The sequence below is a fragment of the Ursus maritimus genome, unplaced genomic scaffold, assembly GCF_017311325.1.
Source record: "Ursus maritimus isolate PB19 unplaced genomic scaffold, ASM1731132v1 scaffold_24, whole genome shotgun sequence".
NCBI classification, from domain to species: domain Eukaryota; kingdom Metazoa; phylum Chordata; class Mammalia; order Carnivora; family Ursidae; genus Ursus; species Ursus maritimus.
This window is the reverse complement of record NW_024424897.1, coordinates 46,150,233-46,169,801: the sequence shown is the minus strand read 5'-3', so window position 1 is coordinate 46,169,801 and position 19,569 is coordinate 46,150,233. Positions and strand designations below refer to the sequence as shown.

At 44.5% G+C, this 19,569-nt stretch overlaps 1 protein-coding gene and 1 pseudogene across 2 annotated transcripts in view; one reads left to right on the top strand and one right to left on the bottom strand.

The window, feature by feature from the left end:
* Positions 1 to 8,647: 8,647 nt before the first annotated feature.
* Positions 8,648 to 19,569, top strand: part of NCBP3 (nuclear cap binding subunit 3) — a 35,165-nt gene continuing 24,243 nt past the window's right edge. The window contains exons 1-3 of one of the 2 annotated variants that reach the window (XM_040641180.1): positions 8,648 to 8,874; positions 10,742 to 10,807; positions 12,723 to 12,828. In XM_040641180.1, coding sequence (XP_040497114.1) covers positions 8,692 to 8,874; positions 10,742 to 10,807; positions 12,723 to 12,828 — 355 coding nt within the window. In that variant the 5' untranslated portion in view covers positions 8,648 to 8,691. The remainder of the gene's footprint in view (positions 8,875 to 10,741; positions 10,808 to 12,722; positions 12,829 to 19,569) is intronic. The other variant, XM_040641179.1, reaches the window with a different exon arrangement.
* On the bottom strand, positions 14,164 to 19,333 carry LOC103667127 (annotated as a pseudogene).

The following is a 19,569-nucleotide window of genomic DNA, read 5'->3' as shown; positions in this document are numbered from 1 at the left end:
CAAGCTTTTCCATTTAATAGCTGTGTGTGACCTTTGGCAAGCCATTGGAGGAGTCTTGGTTTCCTCATTGGTAGAATGTGGATAATATTAGCACCTCCTCGGGGGGGGGGTTCTTGTGAAGTTAAATGAAGTCCTTGTGCCAAGCATCCAATACAGTACTTGGTATATCGTAAGTACTCAGCAAGTGAGGCCCTTAAAAGAAAAAGAACTTTCTGTTTCTGGGGCTCTCTGGAACCAGCCTTAGAGGCCATGGGCTCAGTACATCTTGCATGATTGGTATTTACCTATCTGTGGAGTTCTCAGCTGGGTGAAATGAGACCAACCAGGAGACCAAGCTAAAGGCTACCCAGCATGCTGATCAGTTTTTCTATCTGAGAAATGGATACTAAAGCTCTTACTGCTTGTTTCCTGGTCATTCTGGGAAGGTCCCCTGAGGGACTGTACCAAGCCCTCTCTAAGAGGGGCACTGGTGGCCAGGCAGAAGTTTCCCAAATGCCAAGAGTAGTAAGTAGGTCTATCCCCACTTCCTCCCCACCATCTCTCACTTCCTCACTGGTCTTCTGGCCTTGGTCCTGAGGACTCTAATCCATCCTCTCACTGGCTACCAGAACAATCTTTAGGCACCCACCTGACCATGCCCATCCCTTTCAGAACCCTTCCATGTTTCTCCAATGGTCAGCCTGGCATTTGAAGGCCCTGCCATCAGCCTTGCTACCCTCTGGGTATGCACTCCTTTTTTTTTTTTTTTTTTGAAAGATTTTATTTATTTGACAGAGACAGCGAGAGAGGGAACACAAGCAAGGGGAGTGTGAGAGGGAGAAGCAGGCTTCCCGCCAAGCAGGGAGCCCGATGCGGGGCCCGATCCCAGGACCCTGGGATCATGACCTGACCCAAAGGCAGATGCTTAACAGCTGAGCCACCCAGGTGTCCCTGGGTGTGCTCTCCTGACCATGCCCCACACTCCACTCCTTACTCCCCACGGCTCCTCAGGTCCACCCACTCCTCTAGAACACTGCCTTCCCCCATCCCTGCCTCTGCTTGTCAAAGTCAGCCCCACCTCCAAGCGGCTGGTTTATCCCAAGCGTTGGTCTCCAAGCCCTGGGCCTGGGTTTGACAGGCCAGATCGTCATGCATAAGAACTTTGAATAGGACCATAGGGGCATGATGTCATTTCCCCACGAGGACGACCACTCCAGGAGGCACACTATGGTAGGGAAACTGAGGCCCAGGAAACAGTCTCTCTCACATAGCAAGTCAGGGAAGAGCCAGATTAGAGCCCAGATCCCCTGTCCACCCACCCCACCCAGGTCTTTCCACATAAGCTGCCAGGAAAATGGAGAACCCTATGCAGGGGAAGGACATCTAGGAAAACCAGAGACAGAGGCTTCATTTCCAAGCCAAATCACACAGGAGAGCTGAGCCCAAGCCAGCAGTGTCCAGCTGGAGGCTAGGGGGCAGTTGGATTTGTCCCTGGAGGCCCTGATTACTTGCAGAGAATCTTTTTGAGCTCTGGAACCTACAGGCACTTTGTCTGGTCTCTACCCTTCCCAATCTCTATCATCCTATATGGTCTCAGCCTGAAGTAGAAGACAGTGGGGGGTTCAAGGCCACTAAGGTTTCCAGTTTTCCAAGGGAACACCCAGACATATACTGGGACCCATATAAACACCCCACAGATTACTTAGTGTCTTTCTCTCTCTCTCTCTCTCTCTCTCTCTCTCTCTCACACACACACACACACACACACACACACACACACACACACAGGTCTACACACCCACATAGCCTCCCTTTAGGCAAACAAGCAGGCCTTCCTCCTGGACCATTGGGACTCTGCCAAGGGAGGCCAGGGGAAGCCATGCAATGGGTGGTATTGGACCCTGGGGGTCAACTGAGGCTCAGGAGGAGACCAGGAGGGTCTGGGGAAGGGCATGCCCTCCATCTCACCTGCAGAACAGAGTCCTGGCCCTGCACCACTCCAGCCTCCTGCTAGATTGCGTGGCCATGGCTTAAATGACCATCTCCTGTCCAGGTCCCTCTGTCATACACACACAGACCTGGCTTTTCTCTCTGGCATCTCAGACTCATTTATTTCTCCAGCTAGGATGTCTCAGAGAGCAAAGTCTCAATCCTTTCATTCTCCGGGGCAGCTGCCAGTCCCCTCCCAGGTCAAGCTGACCAGTATGTCATTAGCCCATCCCAGCTTTGTGGTCAGCCTCCCTGCCCTCCCCACTGCCTAGGCCCCCACCATCTCCAATGATGGAGATACATGGATACATGTATCACCTCCTTCAGGAAGTCTTCCCTGGTCACAACTCCAGAGACACCCTTGGCATGTGATCTGTGTCTAGTCCATCTCCTACAAGACTGGAATCAGGGCCTGGAAATTGCAACCTCACCCACTGACTGAGTCACTTTCTCAACCTATATCTGCCCACTGACTGTTCTACCATGATGAAGACCATTCAAACAGCATCTCTCAGCTGAATCACAGTTGGGGGTCTTCTCTCAGGAGGCCCCATTCTCTCCACTTGATCCCTAGTAAGGCCCTTTTCTGGCCTGTATATCACTGGCTTTTTCTGGTCCCCTGTTCCCGCTCCTTAGCCTGCAAACTAGCTCAAGCCTCCCCTGTAGCTATAACCCAGATTTCCACACCCTTGGCTTTCCAAAGGCTACTGCCTCACACTCCTGGGCATGTAGAAGAATCCCCTCCTGCCTTCTCTCTCAGATGCCCTCCGCTCTGGCTCCTTCTTTCCTATTATGCCTGGCTCACTGTGCCCTTCCCAGCAAGACTGGTCACTTTCCTAGCCATGGTCCATGCAATTGGCTGATACTGTCTGCATTAAGAGCCTTGTGACACCCCCACCCCATAGACTTTTGGTCTCCTCAAGAGCCTATGTCCTATGGCCAGACGGGTCTATGCCAAAGGAATGGAACTGGAATAATGGGGAACTGCAACAGAGGAAGGAGCTGGTTAAGCCTGGATACTTGGCCTCCCCGAGTCCAGGGGACCATCCCTAAGGCACTCAGATGCTCCCATCTTCAAGGCAAGCTGTGCCAATATCTACCCACCTTCCTAGGGAGCCCACCTCAAAGCTGAGGGAAGGCTCCCAGCTGTGGTCTGCCCCTCCCATTCCCAATTCAGTCTAAACAGTAGTTATTAACATGCCTACACACTAGATCTCCTAAGGAGGTTTGAAACAACCCTGATGCCTGGGCTCCACCATCAGAGATTCTGATTTAATTGGTCTGGGATGTAGTCTGAGTGTCAGGATTTTTTTTTAATTAATAGACTATATTTTGGAACAGTTTTAGGTTTACAGAAAAGTTGAGAGGAAAGTACAAAGAGTTCCCACATACCCTCTCAGCCTCCTCTCCTGCCCCATTTCCCATTAGTAACATCTTGCCTTACTACAGTACGTTTGTTACAACCAATGAGATAGTATTGACACATCAAAATTAACTAAAGACCACAGTTTACTTCAGAGTACACTCTTTGTGCTGTAAGTTGTATAAGTTTTGACAAATGTGTAATATCATGTATCACCCCTACAGTTTCATGCAGAGTAGTTTCACTGCCCTAAGAATCCCCCATGTCCCACCTGTCCATCCCTCCCTCCCCCCAAACCCCACCCTTCACCTACCCCCAACCCCTGGCAACCACTGATCTTTTTACTGTCTCCATAGTTTTGCTTCTTCCAGAATGTCATAGAGTTGGAATCACACAGTATGTAATCTTTTCAGCTTCTTAGTTGATTTTTAAGGTTTTTCATTATTTTTAATTGAGATGTAATTGACATATAATATTCTATAAGTTTAAGTGTACAACATATTGATTTGATACATTTGTATTGTAGTATAATTGCCATTGTAGCATTAGCTAACACCTCTGACTCTTCACGTAATTATCATTTCTTCTAGTGGTGAAAACAATTAAGATCTAGTCTCTTAGCAAGTTTTATATTTATAATAATTTCGTTGTCTATAATCATTGTACTTTGTATTACATCTCCAGGACTTATTTATCTACTAGTTACAGTGTGAATCTTTACCTAGGTGATTTTAATGAGCAGCGATGGTGGACATTGAATAGCCCTGGTCTAGAATTTGGTAAAGGTGGGTGGTAGATCTGGTACTCCATGTTTTTAAATTTTATGTGAGCAAAAGTCTCATTTTCTTTTGATATGCCCATCCATCCATCCATCCATCGTTTCAGTATATGTCCAGGGTCTTCTATACCTGGGCACTGAGTTAGGCAATCAGCTAAATCAACACTGTTCATGCTTTCATGGCTCTCACAGTCCATTACAGGAGACAGACATTAATCAAGTTGCCATGCATGTATGTGGATGATTTTGAACTGATATGAGTGCTGTATAGGAAAGGCTTGTGGTGGTGGCTGTCTAAGAGTAGTTGGGAGGTTTCCCAGAGGAAAGGAGGCTCCAGCTGGGATCTGAAGTTGAGGAGGAACTAGTTAGGCCAAAGAGATGGAAAGAAAGCTCAGGAAAGAGACCAAGCTGTGCAAGACCCCTGTGGTAGGAGGGAGCCTGGTGCTTACCAAGAACTGAGGTGGTGATGTTGGGAGTGAGGAGGAACACAGTACAAAATGAAGCTGGAGAAGAAGGCAGGCCTGGATAATGTGTACTGAAAAGATCAGTCTGGCTATAGTGTAGAGGAGGGATGAGGGTGGAGAAACCAGAAAAAAGGGGAAATCAGTGGGAAGGCCACTGCAGTGTCCAGACAAGATAGGATATAATGATAGCTGGGATGGAAAGAAGCTGAGGAATGGTAGCCAAGATGATGGAAAGAAGCAGATGGACGTGAGGGATATATAGGAGAAGAGAGGTGCCTTGAGACACTCAAGGGAAGATGCGCAGTAGGCAGTTAGATATATGGGTCTGGAGCTCAGATAAGGGAGAAATGGAGATGGAGATGTGGGGGACCTAGAGGTATGTATGGTGGGGGAATTGGAAGCCATGGATGTGATAAGATGGCCTAGACATTGAGCATGGGGTGAGAAGAAAGAGGGTCTAGGATTGAGTCCTGGACAACTGTTAATATTGGGTGAAGAGGAAGAACCCAAAAAGGCACTGGAGCAGGAGCAGCAGGAAAGATGAAAAAGGAAAAGCAAGTGTGGCTTTATAAGGGAAGAGTGTGTGTGGTTTCAAGAACTAGGGAGTGAGTATCAGTGTCCATGATACAGAGCGGTCAAGTCAGATGGAGAAAATGAGGGAAGATAGTTCTTTCAAGAATTTAACTGTGTAGGAGGTTGGGGGACATAGATACAACTCCCTCACCAGGGTCAGCTGCCTCATGAGCTTTCCTTTAACTGTGGAAATTTTTCCTTAGCTAACAACCTGAACATGTTCCAAGAACAGACATAAACTAGGGGGTGTGAGGCAAGGGGTTGTGTGTGCCCAACTTCAAACTGCATTAAAGAACATCTCTGAATAAGCATCACCTCGGGTCAGTGGGCCATGTTACCAGTCCTCAGGCAGCATTTGATTTCGCCTTAGAAGCTTATATTACCTTTTAATTGCTTTTCCTTTCGTTACCGTAGGCTTCTAACATTTTCATTCCCCTCCTCCATGAATGGGAGAGAGAGAAAGGAGAGAGTGTGTCCAATGTCAGTCAAAGAAAAAAAAAGTGAACCCTGTAGAGGACGCTGTGAATATCACCCCTTGTCCCTTAGCCTCCATCTTCACAAACTGTTTAAAAGACTTGTCCATACTTTTTCACATGCCACCATTAATCTACCTTCTCCTTCATGGGCATTGATCTCCTCAAGGTCACCAACAGCCAACAAACCTCTAGACCCAAGCCAAGTTCCACTGCTTTTGACACTTGATAACTTCCTTCATGAAACTCCCTCTCCTGTTTCCCTTAATGTCCCACTCTCCTTGTTTCTTCTGTTAATAAGAAATCATCCAGACTTTGGAAATAGGACAAAGGAACAGAAAAAAGAACTATAATGATGTCTTCCCTGGGTACTGTCAGGTGCTGTTCAACGTGTCGGTTCCACCTGGGGATCATCTGAGTTTCAAGGGACGTGTACCTTTGCTCGACTTCCGATTTATTATTGAGTATTTTACAACTCTTTAAGAGTAGAGGCTAATTCATAGGAAACTTATGAGTAAATGATTCTTGTCCAATAGCAATGCAAATATTTTCTGTCTGATAATGGGGAACCCCAAATGTTGCACTTTCTTGTGTTGTAGGGCATTAAACTTTGTTAAGTTCATTTCAGCATTCCTTTGACCAACTCTGTACTCACTCTCAAATTCTCTTTTGAACTAGTGTTAATATCTTGCTGATGTCCTCATTCATTAATCAGTGAATAAAAGCTTTGACATATGTGTTTTATATTTAAGTCATGTTTTTTGACTTTTTGGAAAATTATTCTTTACCCCTCCTAATTCTGTGGCTCCACCTCAGCAGGCTGCACTGAGGACAAAGGTGAAGGGGGTGAGGTAGGGTTAAGTTAGGTGCAGGAGTCTAGGAACCCTCGTGTTTGCCCGTTGGCCTGGTTTGCTCTGGATTCCTAATTCTCCAGCCAGCTAGAACTCCCCCAGGGAACTGGTTTTCCTCTGAACTGTGTTGAACCGCAATACCTGAACCCTCGAGCAACAAGGCTCCTATCCTGTGGGAGAGAGTCTGCCCAGACTTTTCTGCCGGCCTCCAGAGGCTACAGCTGTGGAAAGACTGCTTCCTCCTCTCCCCATCCCCCTACCCCTTCGGGCCTAGAAAAGAAGTGTAATGCTGGGGTCTATGACGGTCACCCAAAGCTGGCCACCCCAAGCACAAACTTAAAAATTCATGCAAAAGCATTCCATGCATTCAGTCCAATTTTGTAACTCCTGTGTCCCTGTCACCAAATAAAACTGGCCCTCTAAAGAGCCCCATCTTGTGTTTGTGCTGTGATTCAGCTCACATTTAAGAAAAACTTTGATGTGATATACTCTTTCTGTTGGCTCCTACATCTACATATCATTCAATCCTCACAAGCTCCTTGTGTGTGTGGGGGGGGTAATATTGTCCCATTTTATTGATGAAGAAACTGAGATTTTGAAGGGTTAAGTAGCTTGCCGAGGTCACACATGGTGTAAGGGGCAGAGCCAGTCAGTTTGAACCCCAGACATGTCTGATGCTGATTATGCCTTCCCTTAGTTTATAATTATTTGTTCCTCCATTGTTAGAGCTAGTAGGGCCTCAGAGACCCTAGGGTCCCACTTACACCCTGTCTTCAGAAGGGAAGACAGGCCCAGGTAGGGGCCAGATCTAGCCTAAGGTAACACAGGAAGGAAGGTGCAAAATCAGGACTCAAAGCAAAAACTGACCAGTGGTGCCCTCTGGAAGCCTCGAGGACTCCCCCTGTCTCCTAACCAGGCTATCAGAAATGTTGCAAGAAACCATGCTCAGGAGTTTACAGTGGACTGAGCCCTGGGGAGTCAGGAAATTGGGGTTCAAGCTCTGGGCTTTGGGCAGCTCACTACTGTCTGGAGTCTCAATAGTTCTGTATGTAAAATGGGCCAAATACTGGGAGACTTGAAAGAGACAAAGGTTGGCAAGGCAAGTAGGCTGTAAACCTTCCAACTGCCTAGAAGTGACAGACCAAGGCTCTGGAGCCTGAAGCTCAGATTCAGGTTTTATTCCTTAAATAGCCTGTCACCTGGGTGCCTAGGTGGCTCGCTCAGTTGAGCATCCCACTCTTGATTTCAGCTCAGGTTTTGATCTCAGGGTTGTGAGCTCAAGCCCTACATTGGGCTCCATGCCGGAGCCTACTTAAAAAAATAAAAAATAGGGGCGCCTGGGTGGCTCAGTTGGCTAAGCCTCTGCCTTTGGTTCAGGTCATGATCCCAGGGTTCTGGGATCTGTCCCCTGTCAGACTCCTTCCTCAGCGGGAAGCCTGCTTCTCCCTCTGCCTCTGCCTGCTGCTCCCCCGGCTTGTGCGCGCGCTCTCTCTCTGACAAAGAAATACAAAGAAAATCTTTAAAAACAAACAAACAGGGGCGCCTGGGTAGCACAGTCGCAGTCGTTAAGCGTCTGCCTTCGGCTCAGGGCGTGATCCCGGCGTTCCGGAATCAAGTCCCACGTCGGGCTCCTCAGCTGGGAGCCTGCTTCTTCCTCTCCCTCTCCCCTGCTGTGTTCCCTCTCAAGCTGGCTGTCTCTCTGTCAAAATAAATAAATAAAATCTTAAAAAACAAACAAACAAATAAATAATAAATAGCCTGCCACCTTGGGTAAATTTCTATGCCTCAGTTTCCACATATGTGAAATGGTGCTAGTAGTAGCACCTATTCAATACAGTTGTAAGATATCGAGCAGTCGAAACAGTCACTGACATGTAATGATCACTTAGTAAAAGGTGCCTTTTATAACAGGTTAACTGCCCAAGGCGCACCTCTTCTCTAAGCACAGGCTACACCGATCTCCCTCGGGCCCCTCCCCTCCAGGAGGCCCCGCCCCGTTCCCACTCGGGCCCGCCTTCTCTCCTCCAGGTCCCGATCCAGCTGTCCTGAGTTCCTCCTGCCACCAGGGGGAGGCGGCGTCGAGGGGGAGGGGTGTGGTGCTTCTAGCCGAAGTAGGTGACACTCTAGGGAGCAGCGGCGGCTGCTCTGTGGCCAGTGGCGGCGGCGCTCTAGCCGGCAAGTGTAGGAGGCGGGCTCTCAGTGGTGCGGCCGGCAGGCGGCTATGGCGGCCGTACGGGGCCTGCGAGTGTCGGTGAAGGCAGAGGCCCCGGCGGGGCCGGCTCTAGGGCTCCCGTCGCCTGAGGCGGACGCTGGTTTAGAGCGTGGCGAGCCGGAGCCCATGGAGGTGGAGGAGGGCGAGCTGGAGATTGTGCCGGTGCGGCGCTCGCTGAAAGAACTGATCCCGGTATGGGCTGGGGGCGGGGGCGAGGAGGAGGTCGCTGAGCTAGTGCCCCGCGGCTGAGCCGGCCGGAAGGGGAGGCGGCCGGCGCCTGGGCCGGGGGGAGTCAGGGGAAGGGGAAAGAGGGGGGTGAGCGCTAAGGGGGCGGAGGCGCCAGGCTTGAGGAGAGACGGGGAGCGGGAGAAGGACGCCAGGGCGCCCGGAAATGGGTGTTGAGGGGGCTGGAGAAGATGGGGGAGACTTAGGGGTAGTTGAGGACACCCCCTTTGCGGCCTCTCTGAGCCAGGCTGTGCAGGGGGGTGAGCGAGGAGGTGCTGGAGTGTCTGGGGGTTTGAGATAAAGGCGGGGCCCCGGGCGGGAACGAGAAGAGCTGTCGGGTGACGCCTGCATCAGGGTCTCCGTTGGAGCTGATGTTTGTTAAAATATAGCGCTCGCAGTTTCTCTTCGAGGATTGGACTTGTCAGCAGCAGAAACTTAGTGTTTGTTTTGGGACTTGAGAGTCATCTTGTCCATTCCACTTGCTCTGTAGCACCTACACCGTGGCCCCAGCGTGTGACCCTTGGTGAGATCAAAACATAAGCGAACCGGCAGTGGTCGGTGGTCCATCTTTTATCACACGGGTGGGGAGAGATGTTTTGCTTTTGGTCTGGTGGTCCTGTGTTCCGTTCTTAGGGCTGGTCTCAGGCCTGCGTGACTCTTACGTACTTGATTTCTAATGTAACATGAACTACTTTTTACCACATATCAGCAAGTCTGGCTTTTAAACTGAAATTGTGAGAAAAGGCGAGGAAGATAGGATCACTAAAGATAGCAAATGATAATGACTCTGGTAATAACAATTAACATAGTGGCATTTTACCATTTACTACATTATATTGTTTAAATATCGCTGCAGTTGTGAAGTGGATATTATCCCTTTATTTGTTCAGTGCAACATGCAGTTACTGCATCCCCCACTATATGCCAGGCACAATCCTAGGCATTTGATCAAGATCAAGATTAAACTCTCTCCTGGAGAGTTTTAGTTGGAGGATACAAAGAAAAAATTTCTAATAGTGGTAAATGCTAAGAAGAAGGTCAAATATGTTATTGGGACAGAGAGTGCAGAAGGTGTGCAGAGCGGGGAAACCAAATGGGGTAGGATGGTCAGGGAGGTCCTCTGATAGTGACATTTAAGCTGAAGCCTGAGCTGATTTGGAAGAAAGTATTCGCAGCAGGGGCAACAGTAGGCTCTGAGATGGGAACAAAATTGTTTTGTCGGAGAAATAGAGAGTTCTGTAGAGCAAATGGGAGAGCAGTTAAAGAGGTCAGGAATGTAGGCAGATACCATGGAGGAAACCCAGGCCCAGAGAGGCCAAAGGAATTGTACAGTGTCAAGTAATTAGTGATTCTCAGAGCTGTGACTTCAGTCTTCGGCTTCCAAATCCCATCCTCTTTTCATTGCACTGTGCTGTGTTTTCCCAGGAGGTCTAGGTGAGTCTGGACTTTCTGCATTTTGGTGAAGACTTGTGCTCCGTCTGACATGATGAATTTGTCCAATGTGGGCTGGGGAGATGAGTGAGTGTGCCTTACTTAACTTGGGCATTTTTCATGAAAGCCTGTAGATTTTCATTTCCATAAATACCTTCAGCAGATTGACTTAGAAGGTTTGGGACAGGGTCTGATCTAGAAAAGACTTCTTGTTAGAGTGGTTGATTGTGTACTACCTGGAGTTACTGAGACAGGCTTCCTCATAATAAATAAAGGGTTGTCAGGGTGAGGAAGGATTGCTGAAAGGAATGACTATCCAAAAGGAATCCGTTGTGGGGCTGTCTTTTACCATAGTTTTTCCTCAGTTGTTGTTAGCATTTCTTACTCTTCCCCCTCGTGTTAGGACACAAGCAGAAGATATGAAAACAAGGCTGGCAGCTTCATCACCGGAATTGATGTCACCTCCAAGGTAAGGCAGACCATAATTTATTCATTTTGATAAGTCAGTGAACTGAATGAACTTGGTCCTTAGGATTTGTGGAATAGCAGTTACTCTTTACCTCCTTTTTTTCTTTTATTGCTTGATTAAAACATTTTTTTAACTTAAATTTTGTATTACACAATGATGCCTTCATGCATCCTGAAAACATACAGGCAGCATTTGTGTTCTTACATTTATGAAAAGATAAAATCCATGACCCAGTTGCCTGTGCTTAACCATATCTAAGAAAAAGTTCTGCACTGGGAATGCTTTTTTTATGTTATGTCTACTCTTTAAAAATGTGTTTTTAAATACTGTTTTCAATACTGTTTCCACTTTAAATGAAACAAAACATGAAAAGTGCCTGGCATATAGTAGGCTGTTAGTAAATGTCTTTATACTTCACTGGTCACAGGCTTAGAAAAATAGGATTTCCTGATTGTGTGGCTGTCTAAACTTTGAAAGCCAAGTCAGCTGAATTATTCTCAGTACCTGAGAGTATTGCCTTTTATCTAGTGACTGCTATTACTAGGTTACCAGCTTTCCAGTAACTCTTTACAGAGCCTAACCTATTATTTTCCTTATTATAAACAGTCAGTATACATTTGTTGCTTTAATTGGTGGTATCCATCTGGGACATTGATTCTGATTTTAATGTGTGCAATTAAGTTTAGAACAGAATTTTGAATTATAATTCTGAGTAATAGTACTGTTTAACTATATTGGGCAGATAAAAACAAAAATAAAAAGAAATATGTCATGCTTACCTTTTTTGTATCTTATCTGGGTCTCAATCTGTCTCAGATTGCTTAAAGGCCAAAAGAAAGAACTAGTCATCTTTTAGACAGGCAAGAAAATACAGTAAAGTGAAGATGTTTTCTTACTATAATTGAAAAAGAAGTAGATTGTTCTCTTCTTACTCTTGTACAGTTAGCCCTTATATGAAACATGTATGCGGGAAAGGGTGGGAAATTTCCTCAGAATTGGGGCTTAAGTTGTTACTAAGGAAAGGTAGATTTGTTGTTTGCACTGGGAAGAAAATTGGCATAACTGTTGGGGAATAACAAAGTGTTGCTGCTTTACCAATCCCCACAAGCTTTCTTGTAGTCAGACCTTCAATTAGTGTGGCAAAGTCAATGTACAATTAGTGAAGAGTTCCTAAGAGCTATCAGAAACCCACAGTTGGACCTGGACTTATTTTAGCTCTTGGAGAAAAACTTATGAAGCTGATTACTTTGTTTTTCAGTGAAGTATCAGGGCTTCTTGTCACTTAAAGATGAAAACTGGCAATTCCATGGACACAAGCTTAGAATAGAGGAGAGTTTCTTTGCTTCAGTGTTATTTTTAAACAGGGAAACACTTTAGGGAATGGACTGCTCAGGCAGACATAATGTGATAGGTGTGATTACCATGCACACAGATGATGTGAAATGGGGGTGGTGGTGGGGCTTCTAGAAATAGCACTGAGATCAGAAGATCTGCCCCCCTACTAGCCAAAGTATCTCCAGCAAACCTTTTGGCTTTTTTGTACCTCAGTTTCTGCACCTGGAAGATTGGAGTGAGATTGTTTAGTTGTAATTTGTTTGCATGATTCCTAATAATAAGTAAAATGTCAGAGAACTAAAGCATTCATTACTCGTTGAATCAATAAATATTCATCGAGTTCCTGCCATGCCCCAGACAAAGTGATAGGCATTGAATCACAGAGATAATTACAAATTATAGCAGTATTAGTATATGCTCTCCCAGTCATTGACTGTGAATATCCAGTTCTCTGCAAAAATTATTAAAGCACAATGTTGCTTATTTCTTCTGATTTACTTTAGGGTTGTCACTGAAGCATTATGTTGCATTTGTGATTTAACTTTCCTTCTCCATGTGTCACTTCTTTGGCTTTTTCTAGGAAGCAATCGAAAAGAAAGAACAGCGAGCCAAGCGCTTCCATTTTCGATCAGAAGTAAATCTTGCCCAAAGAAATGTCGCCTTGGACCGAGACATGATGAAGAAAGGTACAGTGTGTTGGGGGGGTATTTTTCTGCATTTCCCCAGAGAATGGGTTTTCCCTGCCATGGCCTTGTGCTTCTGTCCTTGCCTTGCATGTCCAGTCCTCATCCAAACACTCCCAAGGGAAGGGACTTTCGAAGCGTCTATTTCTGAGGTGATGTGTTTAAAGTTGAGCTGCTGGGGCACCTGGATGGCTCAGTCAGTTAAGCTTCTGCCTTCGGCTCGGGTCATGATCCTGGAGTCTGGAATCAAGCCCCATATTGGGCTCCCTGTTCAGTGTCTGCTTCTCCCTCTGCCCTTCACCCGGCTCTCCTGCTCTCTCACTCTCTTTCTCAAATAAATAAATAAAATCTTTAGAAAGAAAATAAAGTTGAGCTGCTATTAGCTATATTTTAGATGCTGTAGCTGGAAAAGAGAGACCATCTTGTCTGAGAAAGCGCAGAGAAGGTCACCCGGTTAGTGGCAGAGCTGAGATTAGAACCTATACTTCTATAGAATCTTAATCATTTTCTGCTTTTATCATGGAAGTGCTAACTTTTCTTTGCCTTTAAATGTAATGGACGTGTGGGACGTCTGGGTGGCACAGTCAGTTAAATATCCGACTCTTGGTTTCGGCTTAGGTCATGACCTCATGGGGTCATGAGATGAAGCCTCACGTTGGGCTGTGTGCTCAGTGCAGTCTGCTTAAGTCTCTCTGTCCCTGTCCTTCTGCCCTTTCCCCCTGCATGGTAGTTCACATGTGCGCAGTCTCTCAAATACATAAATAAAACCTTTTAAAACATGTAATGGAAGTGTATCACACTGATAGTTTTTTTTAGGGGAGTCAGAGGGATACTGGGATTGGTAGGGGAAAGCCGTTAATACTTGTGTGATACAGGTTTGTAATTTTATTTTTGTGTTTTATTAGGGTAAGTATTTTGCTTCCTAGAACTCACCCTGAATTATAATCTGCCCTTGTCTTCCAAAGCAATTTATAAATAAAAGGAAAAGTTATTATTTTTTTTAATTCACAGCCCATATTATTCCACTCTGATATAAATCCATCAGTGCAAAAGGTCTCCTTTTGTAGTATTTGCAAATTTGGGTATTTGTGAAGGGATTAAGAGGCATCCCTCTGAATGCACATTAAAGGTCTCTGCTTTGCTGTGTGAGTTTCTCTTCTTGGGAACTTGCTGTCTTATGAGGCACTATGTTAACTAGCACATTACACATTCGTTTCTTATTCATTTCTCACGAGAACCCTATGAGGAATATATTTTTATTCCTATTTTACAAAGAAAGAAACAGGCTCAAAGAAATTTAATAAATGCCCAGGTTTACACAACTAATAAAAGTAGTCAGGATTTGAACTCAGGTTTTCTGACTCTAAAGCCTTGCTCTTAATTACTTCGCTCTGGTTGCTTTATAGTATGTATATGATACCATAAACCCAAACCTCCTCAGTCCATCCCAGTGGACAGAGTAACTTGGATACAGAGCTCAACTCTGGATGCTGCTTTATTCTTTTTCTGCATCACGAGTTCAAGTTGGAAATATGACCTTGCTTCCCGTGCAGGCTGGGTTTCCAGGCATCTGCTTGAGTGGATTTCTGTTTTAGGAAAACAGAACAGCTGTGCAGCTTGGCATTCATGTGCCTGCCTATACGGTCTAGGCTCAAGTAGAGCTCTGAGGCCTCTCACAGCTCCACCTTTAAGCACCATCGTTTTACCACACCTGTTTACTTCTAGTCCTGTAAACGTTTCTTGTGACATCTTTTTTTTTTTTTTTTTAAGGTTTTATTTATTTGTCAGAGAGAGAAAGAGAGCACGCGCCTGCACACAAGCATTGGCGGGGAGTGGCAGGCAGAGGGCAAAGCAGGCTTCCCCCGCTGAGCAAGGAGCCTGATGCGGGGCTCATCCAAGGACCCTGGGCTCATGACCTGAGCAGAAGGCAGACGCTTAACTAACTGAGCCACCCAGGCCTCCCATCTTGGGACATCTTGCTCTGATCTTATTCATGCCTTTCAGTTTGCTGCAGATTAGCCCTTCCTTACCCCATGCTTTATCTGGTTCAGATGTCACTTCCTCCTCCGTAAAGCATCCTTAATCACCCACTCAAATTTCTCTCTCATCACTGTTGGAACTCTTTAGCATGCTAAGCCCTCCTGGAATTCAGTCTCAGTTTCTTTGTGAATGTGGGCAAGTTATTGAACCTTTTTAGGTCTCAGTCTCCTTGTTTGTAAAGTGGAAAAATGATACCTACCTGAAAAGGATTACTCTCAGAGTTAAGTTTTAATCTAAAAAAAGAAGTTTTTGTTTTGTTTTTGTTTCTGTTTTTTTGGAAAAACAGTTCTGATTTCATGGTTCTAAAGATATTTCTAAAAAGCAATAGATCTGCCTGGGATGTCAGCTAGAGCAAGTTGCTCATTACAACTTGTTTCTCATCTAGGAGGCAGCATGGCCTAGGATTGGTTGCTGAACTCTGGAGAACCCTGCTGCCTCTCCCAGATCAATTTAAATTAGAATGGGAGTGGGGTTGTAAAGGTCCCAGAGATAGTTCTTTTGTGTCTCCCCAGGTAATTCTAATGTATAGTCAGGATTGAGAGCCTTTTATGTTGCAGTTAAGAGCATGGATTCTGAAGCCTGACCTGTCACTTTCTAGCTCTGTGACCTTGGGCAAGTTATTTAGCCTCTAAACCTCAGGTTCCTCATCTGGAAAGGCAGATTAACGATAGTTTTTATAGGGTTATTGAGAGGCTTTATTAAAATGTTACAGTTCTTAGAGTGGCATATAATAAATGCCCAATAAATGTTATCATTATCTGATGTTCTCCATCTTCAGGCAGTCATCTAAGTGGCCTAGCCTCTTGGGAGAATGGGGACATTGGAATAAGTATCTTGACTCCTGTAGCCACACCAGGTTTCAAGTTATTTCTTCTTATTATTATTAATTCTAATAATAAAGATACCGCTTGATAAATGTGTATTATGTACTGGTCACTCTGCTATGTGGTTAACTTACCCTTTGAGCAATGCTGTGAAGGGAGAATAGTCATCATTTGTTTTACTGATGAGAAAACTAAGGTGCTGAGTTTGAGAAGCTCCCTCAGGTCCTACAGCTAGGTAAGTAGCAAGGCTGGGATTTGGAGGCTGGTCTGACCAAGGCCTGTGTTGCTAACCTCTCTGCCAGCATTCAGGGACGTAGTTTGTGATATGTTGCACTAGACCATTCTGCATCAAGAGTTCTTGCTACTCTTGAGTGACTCAGTGTCAAGCAGCTTTAGTCTCCTTATCCCCAAGATCAAAGCTCTCATGGTTGGAAGGGACTTAGAGGTTATCTAGACCAACCTCCTACCCAGTGCTGCAGGCCTTTTGGCAAGGTTCTCAATGGTCTTTTGGCCTTTACCTGAACATTTCCTAGTGGTGGCACGAGAACTATGTATAAGTGGTCAGTTTTGATGTTGAGCAGAAATTGCTTTCTAATAATTTCTATTAGTTACAGTGTGACTCTTAGAACAACATTAAGTCCTTTCTTTATTCACGGTAAACCTCTGGTGAGGGAATAGGCAGGCTGTGCCCTAAACTTTCTTTATGTGACATGACTTTCTGGTCTCCTTCCTCTAGACTCTTTCCAGTCTCAAAATGCCCTACATAACTTGAGGTGTTGATTCCAGATATGGTTGGATTCATGGGGAGTGTGGCAGGACTGTTACTGTAGTCTCTGTCCTAGCTGTTTCATAGTGTTGTATTAATCTTCTAGTCAACCTAAGCACCCAGGGTTTTTCCCTAGGAATTGCACCCATCAAAACAGTCTTCTCATCTTGTACTCGAGACACTTTTTAAAAATTACCTTTTTATTTATCCTTATCAATTTACATCTTGTTGATTTCAAGACTATTTCAGCCTGTTGAGTTGATTTTATAACTACCTTTCAACATTTTAGCTATACTTACCTCCTCACTTTGGTATGCAAGGCTTCTGCATCCACATCTTGTTGGTAAATCTTAAACAAGATAATCCTATATCATGCCATGAAACAAGTCCATGAATTATTAGTCTTACTCTGTTATCAGGCCCACATTTCATTTTATTGTCATGAGGCACTAGATTACATATTTTAATAAACCTGAGGTAAGAACACCATCTATAGTATTCTTTGAATTTCTAGGTCTGGATAATCCTATCAAAAAAGAAAGAGATTAGTGTAAACTCTTGTCCTTTCTTATGGGAAAGACTTGGTTTCTTAAGGGATCATAGATTGTCTGATAAGCTTTTTTTTTTTTTTTTTTTTGGCAAATCCAGAATCTGTTTATTGGGATAGTGTCCCACTCATCTTGATTCAGGATGCTTTTAGTGCTGCTTCCGCCTGAAGGAGCATCCTTCTGTAAACCTTGCTTTTCCTCCTGTGGGCCAGCAGAGGACAGTGGAACGGCCAACACATATAACTACCGTTTGTGTGTGGCCAAAGACGGTGGTGCTTTTTAGCATCCCGGGCACTTGACGTCCATGAAGTAGGAGTTGGGGCTCTGCACCAGCTGCTTCTTGTGTTTCCTCTTCCCCTCTTGCGGCCACGGGTACAGGAGGTCCTTGTCGAGGGGCATGGGCTTATGGGGAGGTCGTCACCTCCGGAAACGTTTTTTGGTTCTTTTTTTGTCTCTTTTTTTTTTTAATTTCAGAGAATTACATCTTTTCAGTCTGTGATTTGGGAAATAATTTCTCTTTTCCTTTTATGAGAATCAGTACATGATTAGTCTTTCTTAAGGCTTTATGGTACTTTACTCCTTCTCTGCAACTTTCTAGAGATTATCTACCTCATTTAGAGTTACTGCTTAATTCTGAAATCACAGCTGAGTGTTTGAGTTGGTGCAATGGGATGTAATTTTTGACTAGAAGATTTAAACCTATTAAAACTAATTCTTAGCTGTTGTCATCTATCTTGGGTTTTAGTTCTTATGTAATAATAGCTGTTCTGTCAATTATTAGAATAGCACAATAGAGCAACAGTTCTGCCCTTTTTCTTGCATCATCTTCCCAAAGCAATGTTGTTCCAAACACTTAAAAACAAAGCTGTTGGCATTTTTGATGAGCCTGTTTATTCTGGACTATAACCTTTTCCTCATTAGATATTATACAAACAATTCATGTTCACCAAAGAAATTTGGAAAGTAGAGTAAGAGGAAAGATTACCCACAGTCCACCACTCAAACCCAGTCATTGTCAGTATTTTGTGTATTTCTTTCTAATCCTTTCTGGGTGTGGACTTTATTTTTGCTTTTCCTTCTGTAGTCCTATTGGTTTAGCTGATCATCAGGATTTTCCATGTCATTATATAGCCTGATGTTAGTCGCTTTGATTTTTATATTTCTTACACTTACTGTTTTATGTTAGTCAGTAGTTTACTCTTTAGCATCCGTGTTTGTTCTTTGGCAAATTGTGCTCCCCTAAGCTCTGCTGCCTTTTCTTTTTTGGGGATCACCTCTCATACTTGAGTTACAATATTTAGTGTATTCCAAAGTTTTTGATAATTTTATTTTTATTTATTTATTTTTAAGATTTTATTTATTTCAGAGAGAGGGAGAGACCACAAAGGGAGAGTCAGGCTCCCTGGGGAGCCCAGCGTCGGGCTCGATCCCAGAACCCTTGAATCATGACCTGAGCTGAAGGCAGATGCTTAACTGACTGAGCCACCCAGGTGCCCCAAGTTTTTGATCATTTTAATCTGAGGCCTTGGAATTGACTGCTTTTTCTCTGGATTTTCAGAAATCTGCTTTCCTAAAAACTTGAGTTTTGTGTCCTACGATTTGTCATTCATTGTCTTCTTTCCTGCTGCAAAATCCAAGATAATGCCCTCACCACCTTGCTTATAAGTCAGTACTCAGTAAATGTCCAATCCTCATTCCCCAGTGCATATGTTCACTGCCACCTCATTAGCCCTTTCTCATTGGCTGAATATAAATCCAGATGCCTTTTTTGTTGTTTATTTTAGGCAGTGACGTTGTCAGCAAGGTGAGGAAGTATTGAGCACTCTTTTTTGGTAGTCTTCCATCAGATCTTGAGCTTAACAGAGTTTCCACCTCCGGTGGATCTGGCCACTGTCACTGTCAGTTTGATTCTCTTTTAAGGATGAACCTTTTTATCCTCCAGCTGACTGAGAGGGCTTTTGCATCCCTTTTTTACATCTTTACCTGCTTCTTCTGACCTAAGATTGTCCATTGCCCATTCCTAGATTTTTATGTCATTCTCTCTTCTTCAAAATAGAGACATCTGAGGTTAGAAGCTTTGTTCCTTATACTATTTTCCTTTTATTTTTAATCTGTTTCCTCACCTGTAGGGTTTTTATTTAATGTTTTGATAGAATAGTGCCATGATATTCTTGATATTTATTTTTGTCATTTTTCTGATCTTTATTTTCTCTGCTTGTCTCATTTATGACTAAATCCTTGTTATCAGATCAGCAAGTCTCCTATAAGGTATTTTCTCCCTGATCATCAGTCTGTGCCCTCTGCCATCACCAGGAGTTCTCCCTGTTACTTGTTACCTTCTTCAGAACTATGTCTTTACTTCCCATAGGATTTTTTTCTTCCGAAGTCATGATTTAGCTTAAAGAACTAAGAAGGCTCCTGTCCAGTGCGGACATCCGTCTCAGGTGTATTTGGGCTCTGTTCACTGTTGAAGTACTGGTCACTAATAAGGACTTGCCAGAGTTCGTAAGTCTTGATGAATCTGGCTGGCAGGAAAGCACTCACCTGATTTAGTCTGACCATATCT